Genomic DNA, 16,623 nt, shown 5'->3' on the forward strand with positions numbered 1-16,623 from the left:
CAGAAAGCACAAACTTTTCACAACACAGCCGAAACCACTGCCTTAACAACACAGTCATTCTAACCAAAATTCACGTTTCCCACAGATGCTCACCCTTAAGATTTGAATTATATGATTTATTTTCTATTTCTTAACATCCCTAGAGAGAAAGTGGCAAGCCCAGGAACTTAGATCCAAATTATGCTGAAAAAATGCATTTCATGTAGGGGAACAAACTGTAATATTTACTTCAAGTCCATTGTTTTCTACTCACTATCACTTAAATGTAAAATATAAACTCTCCTACTCATAGAGATACCTGTGAAATATAGAAAAACTCATCCAACATGTAAAGAAGAAATTCCACAAGGTAGATATGTTAAAGGAAACATCTCATGCAACTTTTATATTTTCCATGTAGAGCCTAAGCCCTGGAATAATCTGATCTAATGTGTTTTTAGAAAGTCAATGTAAATATGGAATAAAAGACATCTCTAATGACTGCATGTATATAATTATACAACGCAATTAATATAGGGGAAACCATCAATATTTAAAATGTATATACCAGTGGAAATTTGAAAGAATAAAAACTTGATTTAAAAAATGATATCTGTATCAAAAGAATAATTAAATTCTTGGACGTGCAATGAGTCCCTGCCTTTTATAAGTCTAACTTGGAATTGACCAAAATAACTTCACTTTTATGAAGCTTTCCAGTCTTTTTTAATATATTCAGAAAAATCAGAGACCTTTTAAAATGAGTAAAAAGTATATCTCATAAACCAAGGAGTACATTACATCTTGTTTAGGGACCTTGAGTAATGTGAGAGTCAGTGGTGAAGATATTTAAACCAAAATCCCCCACAGTCTCTTGTTTTATTTTTTTAAGGCATGAAAAATTAGAACACATGTCAGGTCTCATGGTGAGAAGACAATTTTATCTTTTAAAAATATATATGTTTATACAGATTTTTTGTTTGAGAGAGAGAGGAAGGAATTGGGGAGAGAGAGAGAGAAACATGGATCTGTTGCCTCCTGCAAGATCCCCAACTGGAGATGCAACACACAACCTGGGTATGTGCCCTGACTGGTGACTTTTGGTGCGCAGGATGACGCTCAGTTGGCCAACATCTCCCAACTGAGCCACACTAGCCAGGGCAAGAGAGGACAATTTTAGAATTAAGAATAATTCTGAACTTTATAGATTAGTTTCAATACAGTGTGATTGACTAATTAACACAGAGACAATAGTTCAAGATTTCTAAATTCTCATTCCTTGGAGGACTAACTCACCCATCACTGTTCCTACGTGATCTTTCATGCTTTTGTAAAAAGATTATGTGAAGGCTATTCGTTCCCACTTACCTATTCTTTTCTGGTTCAGGCAATGTATATTTGGCATGCACAGAAGTGAATTTTTATTTCACAGATATAAACATCGATTCACTTTTATAACCCAAGCATCATATCCTACAAATTAGGAGACGTAAAAGACAATTTAAACGCACTACCACACACAGTCGGGACTACCACACACAGTCGGGAGGGCAGTGCAAAAGAGACTTAGATAAACGTTTCTGTAAACTCAGTAGGTAATTTCCTCTGTGTTCTTCATGCCACCAGCAGCTGACCGGCGAACGCAGAATTTCTCTCTTTGATGAAGGTGGTGATGATTGTGGCACCTTGCCTTAAACTGTCCTGGAGCTTCCGCCCGTCCTGAAAAGATAGGGGAAAACAATATTTTAGAAAGATAAGATGTCATACACTAAATTTAGTAAAGAGTTACTTTAAAATTTTTTTACTTATTTAAATGTTTCCCCCCAGCTTTATAGAGATATAATTGACACATAATATTGTGTAAGTTTAAGGGTACAATGCAATGATATATGTGCTTGTGTATTATCAAATGATTATGAGAATAGTTATCACATCTGTCACTTCATAGTGGGGGGTGGGGTGTATAAGAATACTTAAGGTCTACTCTCTTAGCAACTTTCAAGTATACAATACAATACTGTGAACTATAATCACCACGCTGTACAATTCCCAGAACTTATTCACCTTGTAACTGGAAGTTTGTACCCTTTGGCCAACATTTCCCCACTTCCTCCACCGCTCAGCCTGACAAAGACCATTCTACTCTGTTTCTATGAGTTCAAGGAGCCATGGTTCAAGGTCTACTGCTCCCTGGCCTCGGCATTCTACGAAACTCAGACCATGGCCACAAGCATGGACTTGGTCCCCCAGATAAAGGAGAAATGCTTTTGCAAGCACCTCTCATTACAGACAAAAATTGTCTGCTGAAGACAGCAGGAAAAACACTGATGCAATTTCAAAGGCTGACACCATGAAACAAAAAATTATTTCCTTTTAATCCAATATCTGACCAACTTTGGCTCTTCACTGAAGTGTGAATACTTCATTGATGATTCAAGCTTTTTTTTCATCTTGCTTCAGAGTGCCCTGCAACAGACTGTTGTAAACTGTGAGTGCTGGTGTGGGGCAGGGGAGGGAACTGGGGAGGAAATCAGCTTGTTTGTGAAGTAAGAATCAGGCAAATTTGTGAAATGGGTTATCCCAGAAGTTGCTAAAGTGTTGTATTGCCTTTGAAATCATATTGACTATTAAAATATATTTATTCTTATCATTGAGTGAAGAAGATATGATACTATGAAGCAAAAGGGAAAGTGGAACAGAGCTAACATCTTTAAGGTCTCTGTGTTAAGAACTGTGCCATGTTCCAAAAGTGGGATCTGGTAACCAGTCTCTAAACTTGGCATCCTCCTTAATGCCTTATAACAAAGTGTCACAGCCCCTATAGCTTCTACTTCCTTCACGTTTCTTGAATTCATATATTCCACTCAAACTGTCACTGCCAGCACAATACCTCTGTCCTGAATTACTGGAACAATCTCATAAACAGTCTCTCCAGTCTTACACTGTTCTACCCTGTTTCCCACACAGCAGTCAAAATACTTATTTTAAAATACAGTTCTGATCCCATCACTACAGACTTCAGGATCAAGTCTGAACTATTTACCTGGTAATGTCAAGAGTCTTTTATTCTTCCAGCCTCTCATTTAAAACTACTCAAGTTTCCAGGTCACAAAGAACTGTTGAAGATTGCCCAAGCAAGCTGCCTCGCTAAGCTACATCCCTTTGCACCAGCTAATCCCTTTGCCAGAAAAGCATTCCCACTCCCTTCCCAGCTTAGCTGACCCTAGTTACTCTTTGTGGTTCCACCCAGATATCAGTGACTTGAAATCTACCCTAACTCTTATCCTCTAGCCAAACTGGGGTGAGACGAATCTGTTTCCACAGCTGTGAATTCCTCCAGCACGCTGAATTCTAAATAGTCTTTTTAGTTGACCATTTATTTCACCACATGATGTTTCTTGATGTAAAGAATTTTTCATTTTATCTTTGAATATGAAACACTTAGCTCAATGCCTAACACATGGTAACACTCCATAAATTATAACAAATTCAAAGCAAAGGAGGCTCTCTGATAGAGATATCATCACCCTTCCAGTTTAACTCATTTGTTAACAATGACCACTATTTGGTTACTTTGTTTACTCCTATTTGCATGTTAGCCAGAAGCCTTGGCAGTCGTACAAAGAGTCTTCTCTAAGCTTTACCACTGCCACCATGCCTCTACTAGCCCAGGCCCTGGGTCTCTCATCTATGAGGATGGTGGTGAGAGACCACCTCCGTTCAGCTACTCTTTTCATCAGTTTCCCAGATCGAGTTCTAAGGGGTGAAGCTGGGGAAGACACACAAGGGGCTGAATGGTGGCTACTCGGCTTCTTGCATGTGGGTTTTAATGACACTTCAATATTGGATTTCAAATGCTGTACTGGCTTCCAAATATCACAAGACCTAAATCACATAAAAACAAATAATTCTAAAGCCAAATGTGTTTGGGCTTAAAATGTGATTCACTTAGTTGCCACATCACTGATAATCAAAGAAGAATGCTCAAACCGAACAAAACACAAACCAACTACAGATACAGATTTGTCACTCTTAATGATTAATTAATTACAATGCTGCAGGGTTTATATTACAGGTCTACTCCAAAATCTCATTTCTTAAATTAAGACATGCAACAGATGATGATAATTAAAATTTCCCCTTCAAAAATAAACAGAAAAAGGCTATCTGCACAGGCTCTTTGAATCCAGCTTATACTTGTCAAAATGAAAGCAGCACAGTTTCAAATGAACAGGGGGAAATCTATTTAAGATCCTAGGGCTAGAAAATTCACATTTCTATATATTCAAATAAATTTTCTATGCTTATTTTGATAGCTCCATAACTCATATATATTTAGCTAATTAAGAATTTAAGTAAGAATGTTCTTTTAAGGATTCATTTACTTCTTCATATTTTATAGAAATATGAATTTAGAAGATTAGAATTTAATGAGAAGAACCTGTTATTCCACTGAATATTTATTTTCCCTCCCTGCCTCAGCGTTACCGATCACTCTATCCTTGAAAAATATGGAAATTTAAAAACTTATTAAATAAAATGATGACACACAAAATTCTAGTGTGTACAAAGATCAGGCAGTCAAACAATTTATAGATTTCAAACTCATCACACAATTCCATATGTTGTAAAAGTAATGATAACACAGGTGAAAAAAAATGCACATTCAAATAGGCCTTTAAAAAGTATTTCTTGACACCAGTGATATCCAAAACTGTGTTTAATCCTTGGCGAGGATGGGGAATGAAGGGGCATTAGAGGTGGTCATTTTATTATCATTCACACATATGTATGTAAAAATATACATACGCACATTCCTTTGTGTGTTCCAAATAATAATAATGTTTAATGTTAAGATCAAGTAAGCAAGGTCAATGTCAATGTGAACACTGAAAAATCATGTTGATTATGTGCAGTCTTGATCTGATGTGATGCAAACGGCATTCACCTTTGTGGTTTTCCTCCCCAGCACCATAACCTCAGTCTAAACCATGAGGAAAACATCAGATGATCCAATAGAGGGGCCTCCTCCAATATATCTGCCCAGTACTTCAAAACTGTCAAGTTCATCAAAAACAAGGGAAATCTGAGAAACTGTCACAGCCAAGAGGAGCCTAGGAAGACAAAAGTCATATGGTATCCTTAAATTAAAAAAAAAAAAATTAAAAAAAATTAGGGAAATCTAAGGAAATCTAAATAAACTATGGACTTTAGTTGTTAATAGGGGAAAATGGGTATAGGCCAGAAGGGAACTCTGTATAACCCTCTCAATTTTTCTGTGAATCTAAAAAACAGTGTATTAATTTTTTTAAAAAAGGTAAGTATGGGTATAGTTGCAGAGCCCAGAATAAACAAGAAATATTTTGGGAACAAGAAATGATGACTGATTTTCATTGTGGTATGTCAGTGTGATAAGCCAGACATTACAAAGGTATTGCAGGAAAAAGGAGTACCCAAATTCCCACAACAAAAAAGAAAGAAAAATTACTGAAATTAAATTTATCAGTACTTTGTTTACTATCTATAACTCTAGCAATTTCCAGACTTCAGATTTACCTTGATTTCTACTCATGAGCCATAAAAAGCATAAGCTGTAAACACTGCACACCAATGTTTACACACCATGCATAAAAATCCTACATTTATTGAATTTAAAGGAAAACAGGAATATCTTTAATGATGTGAGATGTGTTAAAGTCTGCATTATTGCCATGATTATAATTACTTGTTTTATCTTATATTGTTCACTTAATAACAATGTCAAATTTTTGAGAAAAATCATCAAATTTATAAACTCTATCCTCTCACGAAACAAAAACTTAACTTCTAGCTGAAAAATGCAGTTTTCACTCTTTTCCTGAGTTACAACTGTATTACATAATAGAAACAAATCAGAAAGAAAAAAAATCCTGTAGTTATATTTCTTAAAATACTAAGAGGGAAAATAACAAAATTTTAACAAGAGTAATATTTGTATGATAGTTTTATGGCTATTTTTATTTTCTGTGTGTTTTGCTATATTTTCAAAATTTCCATAATAAACAAAATTTATTTTTTCTAACAAGAAAAATAAGCTATTTTGAAATTTAGTTTCAAGACTGTTTAAATTCAGGGAACTAAATTTGATTTATCATATTAAATCAATAATACAGAACATGGTCCAAATTTCTGGGGAAACATTATCTCCTTAAAAATCTTCAAAACCTGTACGAAAAACTCCCCACATTTTTGTTTGAATATTGCAGTCTTGAATAAAAGGTCCAAGAAAGAATCATATCAATAATTCACAAGGATTTAGCTTTCTGCTGATTTAGATGTTAAGAAAAATATCATGAAAGTCCAGCTAAAAGTAACAACAAAAAATAGGTACAATACTTATTTAATTTTATTCATAATGTTAACAATTGTTCATAGATCTAAGAGTTTCTAGCAGATGGATTTTTTAAGTATTTGGAAGAATATTAGACAAAATACCAATATAAAATAGCTATTTTTAATTTTTTTATATCCTCAAATGGAATTATTTAGGATTAGAATTAACTGTAGGATTTATCTGGAAAATTATCATATTTAGCTATTTCTCTATTCCTTCTAATTTCAGGATTAGGACAAAATATACTATGTTTAGGTAGACTATCCACAAAAGTTCCAATTACCATTATCTTTTAAACACATAGGTAATTCTAAATTTACTCAATAGTAATTACATCTTGTCAATGGAACCCTGGACTTTAGCCTTCTTACATATGTGTGAGGGTCTTTTGGGGTGGTTTCGGGGTTTTTTTTGGTTAATCGGTAGGCTTCCCTATGATGGTTATATGTATCTATCATCTTCAGTAGAAGAGTGAAATCTTGATGCAGACATTCTCATGGGACTTCTAAGCCTTTGGGAAGACTTGGGAAACCAGGGAGAGTAGATTTCTTCCCCATAGAAGATGGAGAATGACAGGAGCTTGTATTTTCTCTCCTCCCTACCATCTACCTCCCAATCTGGACAAGTAAAGCCTGCTGTTCCAGAAGTAAATTACTAAGAAGTTGCACCTTGCAAGTATGTACAAATGATCCATTTCCTATAATGCCCTTGTCTTCAAAATTCCTTACTTACTAACTGTCCCCTTCAATTTTCTCAAATGACAACTTAGGCAAAACTGTTAGCAGTGTACATAAACTTGAAGAACTCTTTAAAAGGTATGTTTTAAAACATTAAACCCTGTCATTGTACTGCACAGCTCTCAGTACTTGAATGAAAGAGGTATAAACAAATTATGGTATGCTGTTAGAATCCCATTTATGTGGATGCTGTAGAGCACTGTCTCAAAGAATAGCAGGAAAAGCTATGACGTCACTGTTGTCCAAATCTTTATAGACAACCTGAAAGGAAGTCTTTTAGAGATATTCACCCTCCATACATATCATTCCTAAAGAACACAATGAACTTTGTTAAAAGGAAAATTATAAAGTTAAAATATATGTGTATATATATATAGGCTTTAGATGTCTCAGGGGATTATACAACTCTTCTTGAAAGGTAAACATTATGACATCGCAGCAAATTCCATGCCTAAAGTCCCATTTAATTTCCATGAGTTATAAAGCTGTCCTGAAATTCAGATGCTTATATTTTGATATAAATATTCTTCTTCCATCCATCCTTGTTTTGGTGAACTCATGCAAAAATTATCTAAATGCCACAAAATTTCAAACACTCTAAACAAATAAAAGTGTACTATCTATATCTGTATATAAATACATATCTATAAATCTCTATATCTATTTACCCATACAATTACAAAAATCTTAAGTTGTAGGACTTTAAAAATATTTTAAGAGTTTTGTTACATTTATAAGATAATTAATATCAAATTTAAAAAATCTGTATATATTTTGCTGATTTGGAAGAAAAAAATCTAATGGTAACACACTGTCCTCTAGTGGAGATGAAAATAAATGCTTGGTGTTTGTAAATTTCCAAAACTGCAGGAAAAGGCAGTCACCTGTTGATAGAATTTGAGAAAAACAAAACAGTCTTTTCCAAATGAAAGCATTTTTCTCTTGCCCATTTGAGCGAAACGTGTCCCCAAACCTCCATAATAAACTACTCTCAAAAATGCACTTGGGCTTACTTATTAAGATAATCATCACAAAGCCATTTCCATCTCCTTTATTTTCTGTGCGTAGTACAAGGCTTATCCATACTATAGGTGCTCAATAGGTATTTGTGGAACGAGGTAATTAAAAAAAGTGGTCAATAAAACTCTGGGGGGGCAGCACTGTGACTTTGCTGAATAGAAAAGGCCTAAACTGATGCAGTGCTCAGAGCCAGAGTGCACTGGGGTAAAACATGGGCAGCCAAAAGCACCAGAAGTCTGGCCTGAGAAACAAGCAGTTCATTATTATGTCAATTATTTCTAGATCTGGGACTTGTCACACTGTCATACTTTATTTTCTTACAACATCATTCATAATATAAATTCCACAACTTAATGAAGTTGAAAGAACGATCTCATACACAAATGTCCCTTTTAATTAGCAAAACTGTTTTGATCTTACGCAATCCACCCAACAGTTACCACGTCCTGTGAGTTTTCTGTTGTGACATCCTTCCACCAGTCATACTCTGACCCCTCTAAGTCTATACCCACACCATCCTGTAGCTGGATTCCCCTAGGATGCCCTAACTGACTGCTTCTCTTTGCCTTTGGCTACTGCTCTAACCTCACTAGAACAATCATTTTCACTATATCAAACCCACCATACTTTCAGCACAAACTCCATCTTAGCATTCAAGGCCATCCACAAACAACCGAATCAGCTGTTCTAACCAGTTCTTACTCCTTTACTATACAGGATCCACAATTGTAGCCATCCTGGTATAATCACCGTTATTCTTTCTCCAGTCAAATAGTTTTCCAATAACTTGCTTTCCATTCACATGGAATTCAAAGATCTAGCTGTGACAAGTTCCTCATATGAATTTATCTATTCTACTGAACATCAGTAATTTACATTATCATAGTCTCACAATTCCTTACTAATATTTTTCTTAGTTGTACATATGTATAGATCTTCTTTTCTTAGCTAAACTGTAGATAGTAAAGGACAACTCTTTCGACTTAAATTCTAACTCAAATAAAGTACTATGGCCATAGTAGGTACTCAATAAATATTTACTAATTGGAATAATTTGCTGATCAATTCTGTAAAGATCTGGCTTTATATATAACTATTAATACATCTTTGAAACATTACAGTTTTTAGATAGAGGTTACATCATATGAAAATAGCGTCCTGAAAATAAAAATAAGAAAAAAAATTGTACCTGTACTTAGAGTCTAGAACAATGTCAAAAGCTAGAATTTTGTGCTACATGATTCCCTCTTCTCTGAAAGAATGCCTGGTCTGAGAAATAGGTGTAAGGGACATTGATAAATTTACACCAATATACCCAAGTAAGAGGAATAAAAGCAGATGATGAGGTGACAGTTTCTTAGATGAGGTGTCTACATAAGAAAAAAAGCTACATAGTAGGTGTTGGTGGGTAAGGGGTACTGTTTCTGCAATGCATGAGAAATGATAATAGGGAAACATTATTTGTAAGAGTTTCTTCTTGAGTGGATGGCCTGGGTGTTATTAGAAAAATTTGATAATTTTTCCTGAAGCGAAAGACTGGTTAAGTTTTTCTCATAAAATATAATTTAAAATTTTTAATTACACACTTAATGCAAAGAAAGAATTAAAATGAGCAATTCAAACATATCTTCTTGGTAGCAATGTGTGTGTGTGAGAGAGAGAGAGAGAGAGAGAGAGAGAGAGAGAGAGGGAAAGGAAATTACTGTTAGAACAGTTTTGAGCAGTGGAAAAAGAAAAAAGATGTCTGGTTAATGACCATTAAACTCATAATTGTTGGTTAAGTGGGTGAGTAGTTAGTACCCAAAGTCTTAGTCTCAGAATCCCACAGAAAAGTGTTTACCATTAAATTAAAAGTTTTACTTCCTTCCAAAAAGAAGGTTTTGAATTGCAACATAAAAAAAAGAAAGAAAGAAAGAAAGAAAAGAAAGAAAGAAAGAAAGAAAGAAAGAAAGAAAGAAAGAAAGAAAGAAAGAAAGAAAGAAAGAAAGAAAAAAAAAAAAAAAGAAAAAGAGTTCTATCCTGGTCAGTCTTAACTAGCAAAAGACTAGAAACAACTTCCTTGGTGGAAAGAACTTTCTAGAATCATCAGAAATAAATATTTTCTCTGAAATGACACCACAAAGTGAAGACAACATATTAGATGTTTTCTGACTTTCCATCTCAGAAAGATTCAACCACAGAACTGTGCACAAAGTAGAAATAATTTTATGTCACAAAAGATTTCATATAGATATTAAATAAGTGTATTTTGAATTAAAAACCTAATCTGAGGTGGTGTGAACCTGTTTTGTCGACATAAAGATGAATTAGATAAAAAGAAGACAAACTTGAAAATGTCTAGAACTCAGAAGAATTAAAAACAAAAAACAGCAAGAGAAAGGTCAAGGTGTTAATTAAAAAATTAAATTATATGAGGGAAACCAGGGTAGAAATCACAATATATATTACAGGAGTAATTATAAAATGTAGATGAGAATTCCCTGATTAGAATAAAGATTTGAGTCTACAGGTAGATAGGTGTCATTTAGTGCCTTACAAAATTACTGATAGAAACCCAAAAAGAAGCCACATTTAGATGATACATTCAAATTTAAAAATAAAAGTGCAACAGTGTCTAGCAGGCAATACAGATAATTTTGATTAAATAAGAATGGCTGATGTGTAACTTTTCTGGAATGCTAAATACTACCAAAAATTGGGATTAAAAAAAAAGACTGTTATCTAGAAATCCAGGCTGTCAGAACAAAAAAGAAAATATTGTGGACTCTGCAAAGGTTCTGAGTGCATACCTATCAGTACAGTATTTCTTAAAAAAACAAAAAGAGTATTTAAATGTTTAACATCTAACAGTGAAATAAGTGAGAAAAAAATGGGGACTACTTTCAATAACTGTATTTCAGGAACTCAGCTAATACCAGGCTGTAAGCTATATATTAAGATGTATATAAACAGACATGAGTTTTTTCCCCTTATGAAATATGTAGTCAATCAAGTCAGATAAACACATAAATGCATTCATAATTACAAGTTTAAAAGGAAACAACAAACCACTTTAGCATAAAAAAATAACAGACAATAGTGCAGTGAAGACCTGGGGGGGGGGCGGCAGAGAGGTACAGGGGGTCAACGGGGGAAAATAGGGATATCTGTAGTACTTTCAACAATAAAAATAATTAAAAAAAAAAATCCAGCATTAGTATTTCCATGCACAAAATATTTTTAAAACTATATTAAAAATATCTAATAAACATGAAATTACAAAAAATGAGCAAGCAAGGCTAGACTCTAAAATATATACAGGTTTTACAGAAAGAAAAAAAAAAACTTTCACAAATGAAAAACTGCTGAATTAAAAAAAAATCTTGAAATATGGATCAAATAACAGATTAGACACAGCTGAAAAGAGAATTACTGAAACTGAAGACAGAGTTGAAGAAATTACTCAGAATTCATATTCAAGGAAAAAAGGAATAGAAAACATAAACAAAAGTTAAGAGATTTGGCAGATATAAGAATTTCTATATATACTTAACCAGAATCCCAGAAAAACAGAATAGAAAAATGGGGAAAAATAATAAAGAAGTCATTGCTAAAAAATTTCCAGAAGTTATCAAATACATGAATTTATTCATAAAGGAAACCCAATGAATTCCAAGGTAGAAAAAAAAAACAAAAAACACCTCAACAAGTAGATAAACTGTAGGAAAACTGATATAAAGAGACAATATTAATGCAACTAGACCAATACAGGACTAACAATTAGACTTACAACAGATTTTCTCACAGAAAAATGATGGTAAGAACACAGTGACAATTTGCAAAGAGCTAAGCACAAAATGCAAAAACTAACTCCCTGCGAGATATATATATGTGGTGGGGAGAAGTAGTTTTATAGTTATAATACAAATAATACAATAATAAATGAATAAATAAACAAATAAATAAATCAAGAATAAACTGTTCTGCATACTCACAACTATGAACCTACTTTTGCCCCATCTTGTATGTATCAACCTCAAATGCTTAAACCTTTCCACAAATACTATGAAGATAGAATATGGGGCTTTCTCAAATAAACAAAACATAAAAGTACTCCTAAAACTACTCTCACACTAAAGGAGGTACTCAAGTGCACAAGGAAAATAATTTTAGAGGGGAAGTCTAACAGGGAAAAATAAAGAAGTATGTTAAAATAAATACATAAATCTGCCCAGCCAGCGTGGCTCAGCAGTTGAGCATTGACCTATGATCCAGGAGATCGTGGTTCGATTCCCAGTAAGGGCACATACCCAGGTTTTGAGCTCGACCCCCCATAGGGGATGTGCAGGAAGCAGCCAATCAATGACTCATCATTGATGTTTCTGTCTCTCTGTCTCTGTCTCTATCTCTGTCTCTCTCTCTCTTCTTCTCTCTGAAACCAATAAAGGCATACTTAAACAAATAAATAAATTAAGTCTAAAGAAAGCAACATTTCCCAAAATAACAAAACTAACATTTAAAGGCAGGGGATATTTAATAGAACAAAATAAAATACTTGATAAGAACAGTAGCATAAAAGGTGAAAGGTAATAATCAAAAGAAATGTTCCAAAATCCATAAAATTGTTGCTAGTGTAATTAAAATACTAATTTTAGACTTTCACATAAATATGCAATCATATTTCAAAAGACATCAAAATGTTTAACAATAGAAAAAAATGGAATAAAATAACAATTGAGGGCTTCTAGGCAGCTAAAGTCAATGTCAGTTCCCTCAATACCTTCTCCAAAAGCCATACTGAACAGCAAGAAGAGCAAACTACACACACACACACAAATGCACACACAAACACACACACGCACACACACAGAGAAAACCACCAAGTTTCAATGAGCAGTTTCTCATACTTCTCTGCCCTCTTACAAAAGGCAGTCTGAGAAAAACTTGGAAAGAAGGAAGAGGGGAACAACTGGTGAGTGTAAAGTCAATCTAAAATCATCATCAAAATGAGTAAGTCAGCCTTAAGTGTGAAAACAGTAAAAAGTGTGGATGTATAACCAGAATGACCATAGGAAAGGGACTTAAAATTATGCTTGATTTCAAGTGGCAGTCTACTCCTGGCAGAGAAAAACACAAAAAGGAAAAGAAAAGCAATCTTTGGCAAATGAGTGGTAAAGGGCAAAGAAGCAAAAGGAAAACATTTAGAGTTCCAAAATGCAAAGGCAAACTATAAAGTTGGAGGGCACACAACTCTTTCCTTCACCACTGAAAAAGAAAACTTAACTAAAGAAGTTGGATTTTGCTACACTGACAGGAGAGGGCGGCATTGAATTAGATATCTTATAAACTAGCCAAATCCACAAAAAATAATAGGTGAGAGCTTACTTAGTACATCTACACAGAATATTACACAAAAGAAAAAGAGATTCAACCACCATTAATGAACTGCCCTGAACCTTCCTCCCCAAAAAGAGAAACAACAACAAAATAAAGCACACAGCACTCTAAACTGAACAGAATTTTTGGGTTGTTTTGACTTTCAGACCAATGTTAATATTTCAGACACTCCAAAAAATAAAACAATCAACCAAAACAGAGGGGTAATCTAAAATGAGTTACTGGCAACACCAAATAAACTCAAACATATTATAAATAAATAACTAAACTGAAGAGGGTGTCAAAGAAAATAACCAACCTAGTTAACTTTGTAAAATAGTATTTTTGATTATATGCTTTAAGACAAAAATCTGTCTACAACTATTGTACTCTAAGTAGTAAACTCTTTTCCCCAGAGGTATGGATTAGCAATTGTGAAATTACATTTATGTGTATTCCAGGATTGAACAAGTAAATACAGTGCTGATAATGAAAGTCAGATTCTGCACTGTTGGAGAAAGGGGTTACATATAAGGAAAAGGGGAGCTTAGAAACAGAGATGTCAGTATGAACTCATGGTTTATTTTAGATAAATGGTATGTTATATATAAACACACACATATAGACAGAGAAATAGGTGTGTAAAAGTACATATATTTCCTAGTAATATCTGCTGAAAGGGCTAACAAACAATGACACTCCAGGAGCAATGAGCACCCTTAGTGCCCAGATCTTGGTTTCTAAATACCATTATCTAAGAAAAGAAATTTGAGTTCCTTGGGGAAATTGGTGATTACAAGGCTGGGGGATAAAAAGAACAAGATGAGCCTAAAACATCTTTTGGTGCCAAAAAGTAAGGAGAGGCTCAAAATCTGAAGAGAAAATTTTGAAATACAACATAAGGTAACATGAAGGGGCTTCCAATGGCCAAATTTGGCACAACTGGAGCAACAAAATAATAAAATTATTCAGCAAGACCTATAAAATAAAACTAATACCCATAAGTCCGTATAGACAGATAAAAGAGAGACAGACAGAGAAAGAGTGTGGTAGAAGAGAAAAGCTCTTCCTTATTGTAGGATTTCAATTAATAAATTTTGAAAGAATGGTGAAAACAGAAAATCACCATTTGACAAGCACTGCTAATTGTTTCTAGGAAGAATCATCAATATATACTAAAATTAGCATGCAAAACTATGTTAATAACTGGTATATTTATATACTCTTAAGGTAGCCCCCACAAGATCCTTATTAATTATAAAGGGACAAGTAACAAATTTTCAATGATTACACCTGGCAGTCACCACCTTAACTAACTGATCATATTTAATATTAGCAGTAGTGAGACACATGGACTTCATGTAACCCCTGATATAAAGCACTAAGAAAAATACATTACTTCTGTGGTGTTCTTTGCAAGAATGCATAGTCTGGATTTATTTATCAGAAAACATCAAACAAACTTAAATTGAGGGATATTATACAATATTACAGGCCTATATTTACCAAAAGTGGAAGGTCATCAAGACAAAGACTGATGATGTGTGACCGATTAAATGAGACTATAAAAAGAGATGACAATAAAATGCAACATGTGTCCCAGGATTGGATCCTAGGCCAGAAAAAAGATAATAGTGAGAAAACTGACAAAGTGCATTAAGATTTGTAGATTAGATAATAATGTTGCATTAATACTAATTTCCTGATTTTGATACTGTGATGACATAGGATTTCATATTGAGGATTCTATGCAGGAATTCTTTGTACTATTTTCGAATTTAACATTTTATACAAAGTCAAGCCAATATACATTAAGTCGTCATTGAATTGAAGTTCACAAGAAAGGAAAAAGTAAATATGCATGTAAAATTCAATAAACAGTCAGTAGTAGTATGAAACAGAATTATACCTTACAAAACCACTAGGGGGAAAAAGTAAAGAAAATATAACACACACTATGAGGTAAGTTCCATTACTTAGAAACTTAAACCAAGAGATTTTATAACTTGTTCAAAGTCACATAGATAGTGACTGAAAAAATCAGACTTGAAACCAAAATCAGAATCTACAGAGTCCAAGCAGTTAACAACATAAGGGACATTCTTATCTATGAAAACATGCTTCTAAATGACTATTTAAAGTTGAGCTATGTTAATTTTTTGTTTAGTTTAATATCAAATTAAAAAATATAATCCCCATTGGGATTTTCAAGGGACTCAGTAGCAATAAATTGGCTGTGTGGCCTGACTCACACTCACACCTCCATGGTATGCATATGCTATCTCCACACCTGCAAAAAAATTTACCAATTTATGTTTTATGACATGAATACAAACTGATGAGAGAGCTCAATCTCTTGGGTCAATAATAATAAAATTTCTATTTGTAAATAATTGGGACACTAAACCCAGAATTTGTAACATTTAGACAAAAGGTAAAGGCAAGAATTTTCCAGTGACTACTGATGGAAAATTGTTAAAAGGAGGTCTGTAGAACAGATGTAAGAAACATAAAGCAAAAATTTGAGTCAAAATGTCATTTTATCTTATAGTTCATATAGTCAGACATAGACATTGCAAAGGTAAGCAGGAAGCCTGTCAATTCCAGGAACTGTCACGCCCTAAAATAAGAAGTCATAGGGAACAACAAATACCAGAGTCAAGTTGCTAAAGCAAAGGCAAAAATAAAAATTTAAACCAAAACATACATTGATTTGACTGTCACGGTTGGTTGGGTTTGGCATGATCCCTGGCAGGATCTGTTTTATATTGAGAAATGATGAACGTTTGCCTTCTCTGCCGACATGTTTTCAGTGAGGTGTAGAACATAGGAAAGGCCAAGCAACATTCTAATTATTGCTCCAGCATTATAATAAACTGAAAAAGATCTGGGGGAACACAAATAAGCAGCGCATTAGAAATCTCCTGTGGCGCCCTGGAAACCTTACAAAGGAAACGCTAGCATGTTTTCCATTCGCTCAGCCTAAAGCATAATTCTCCCGTTTCCTGGATATACTAATTTCGTAAAGAATAATTTAAGCGTCATATAGAACACACACAATCAAAAAGAAAGGAAGGACTACAAAATCTTTCTTTCTTTTAATTGTTTATTCATTCTGATTGGAATTGGAAGGCTTTTCAAAGACAAATAAATGCCTGA

At 33.9% G+C, this 16,623-nt stretch overlaps 1 protein-coding gene across 2 annotated transcripts in view; it reads right to left on the minus strand.

Moving 5' to 3' along the window:
- Positions 1 to 1,513: 1,513 nt before the first annotated feature.
- Positions 1,514 to 16,623, minus strand: part of CRPPA (CDP-L-ribitol pyrophosphorylase A) — a 168,652-nt gene continuing 153,542 nt past the window's right edge. For both annotated transcript variants that reach the window (XM_081147686.1, XM_081147684.1), the window contains one exon: positions 1,514 to 1,698. In XM_081147686.1, the coding sequence (XP_081003812.1) occupies positions 1,594 to 1,698 (105 nt within the window). In that variant the 3' untranslated portion in view covers positions 1,514 to 1,593. The remainder of the gene's footprint in view (positions 1,699 to 16,623) is intronic.

Source organism: Miniopterus schreibersii (genome assembly GCF_964146895.1).
Source record: "Miniopterus schreibersii genome assembly, chromosome: 9".
NCBI classification, from domain to species: Eukaryota; Metazoa; Chordata; class Mammalia; order Chiroptera; family Miniopteridae; genus Miniopterus; species Miniopterus schreibersii.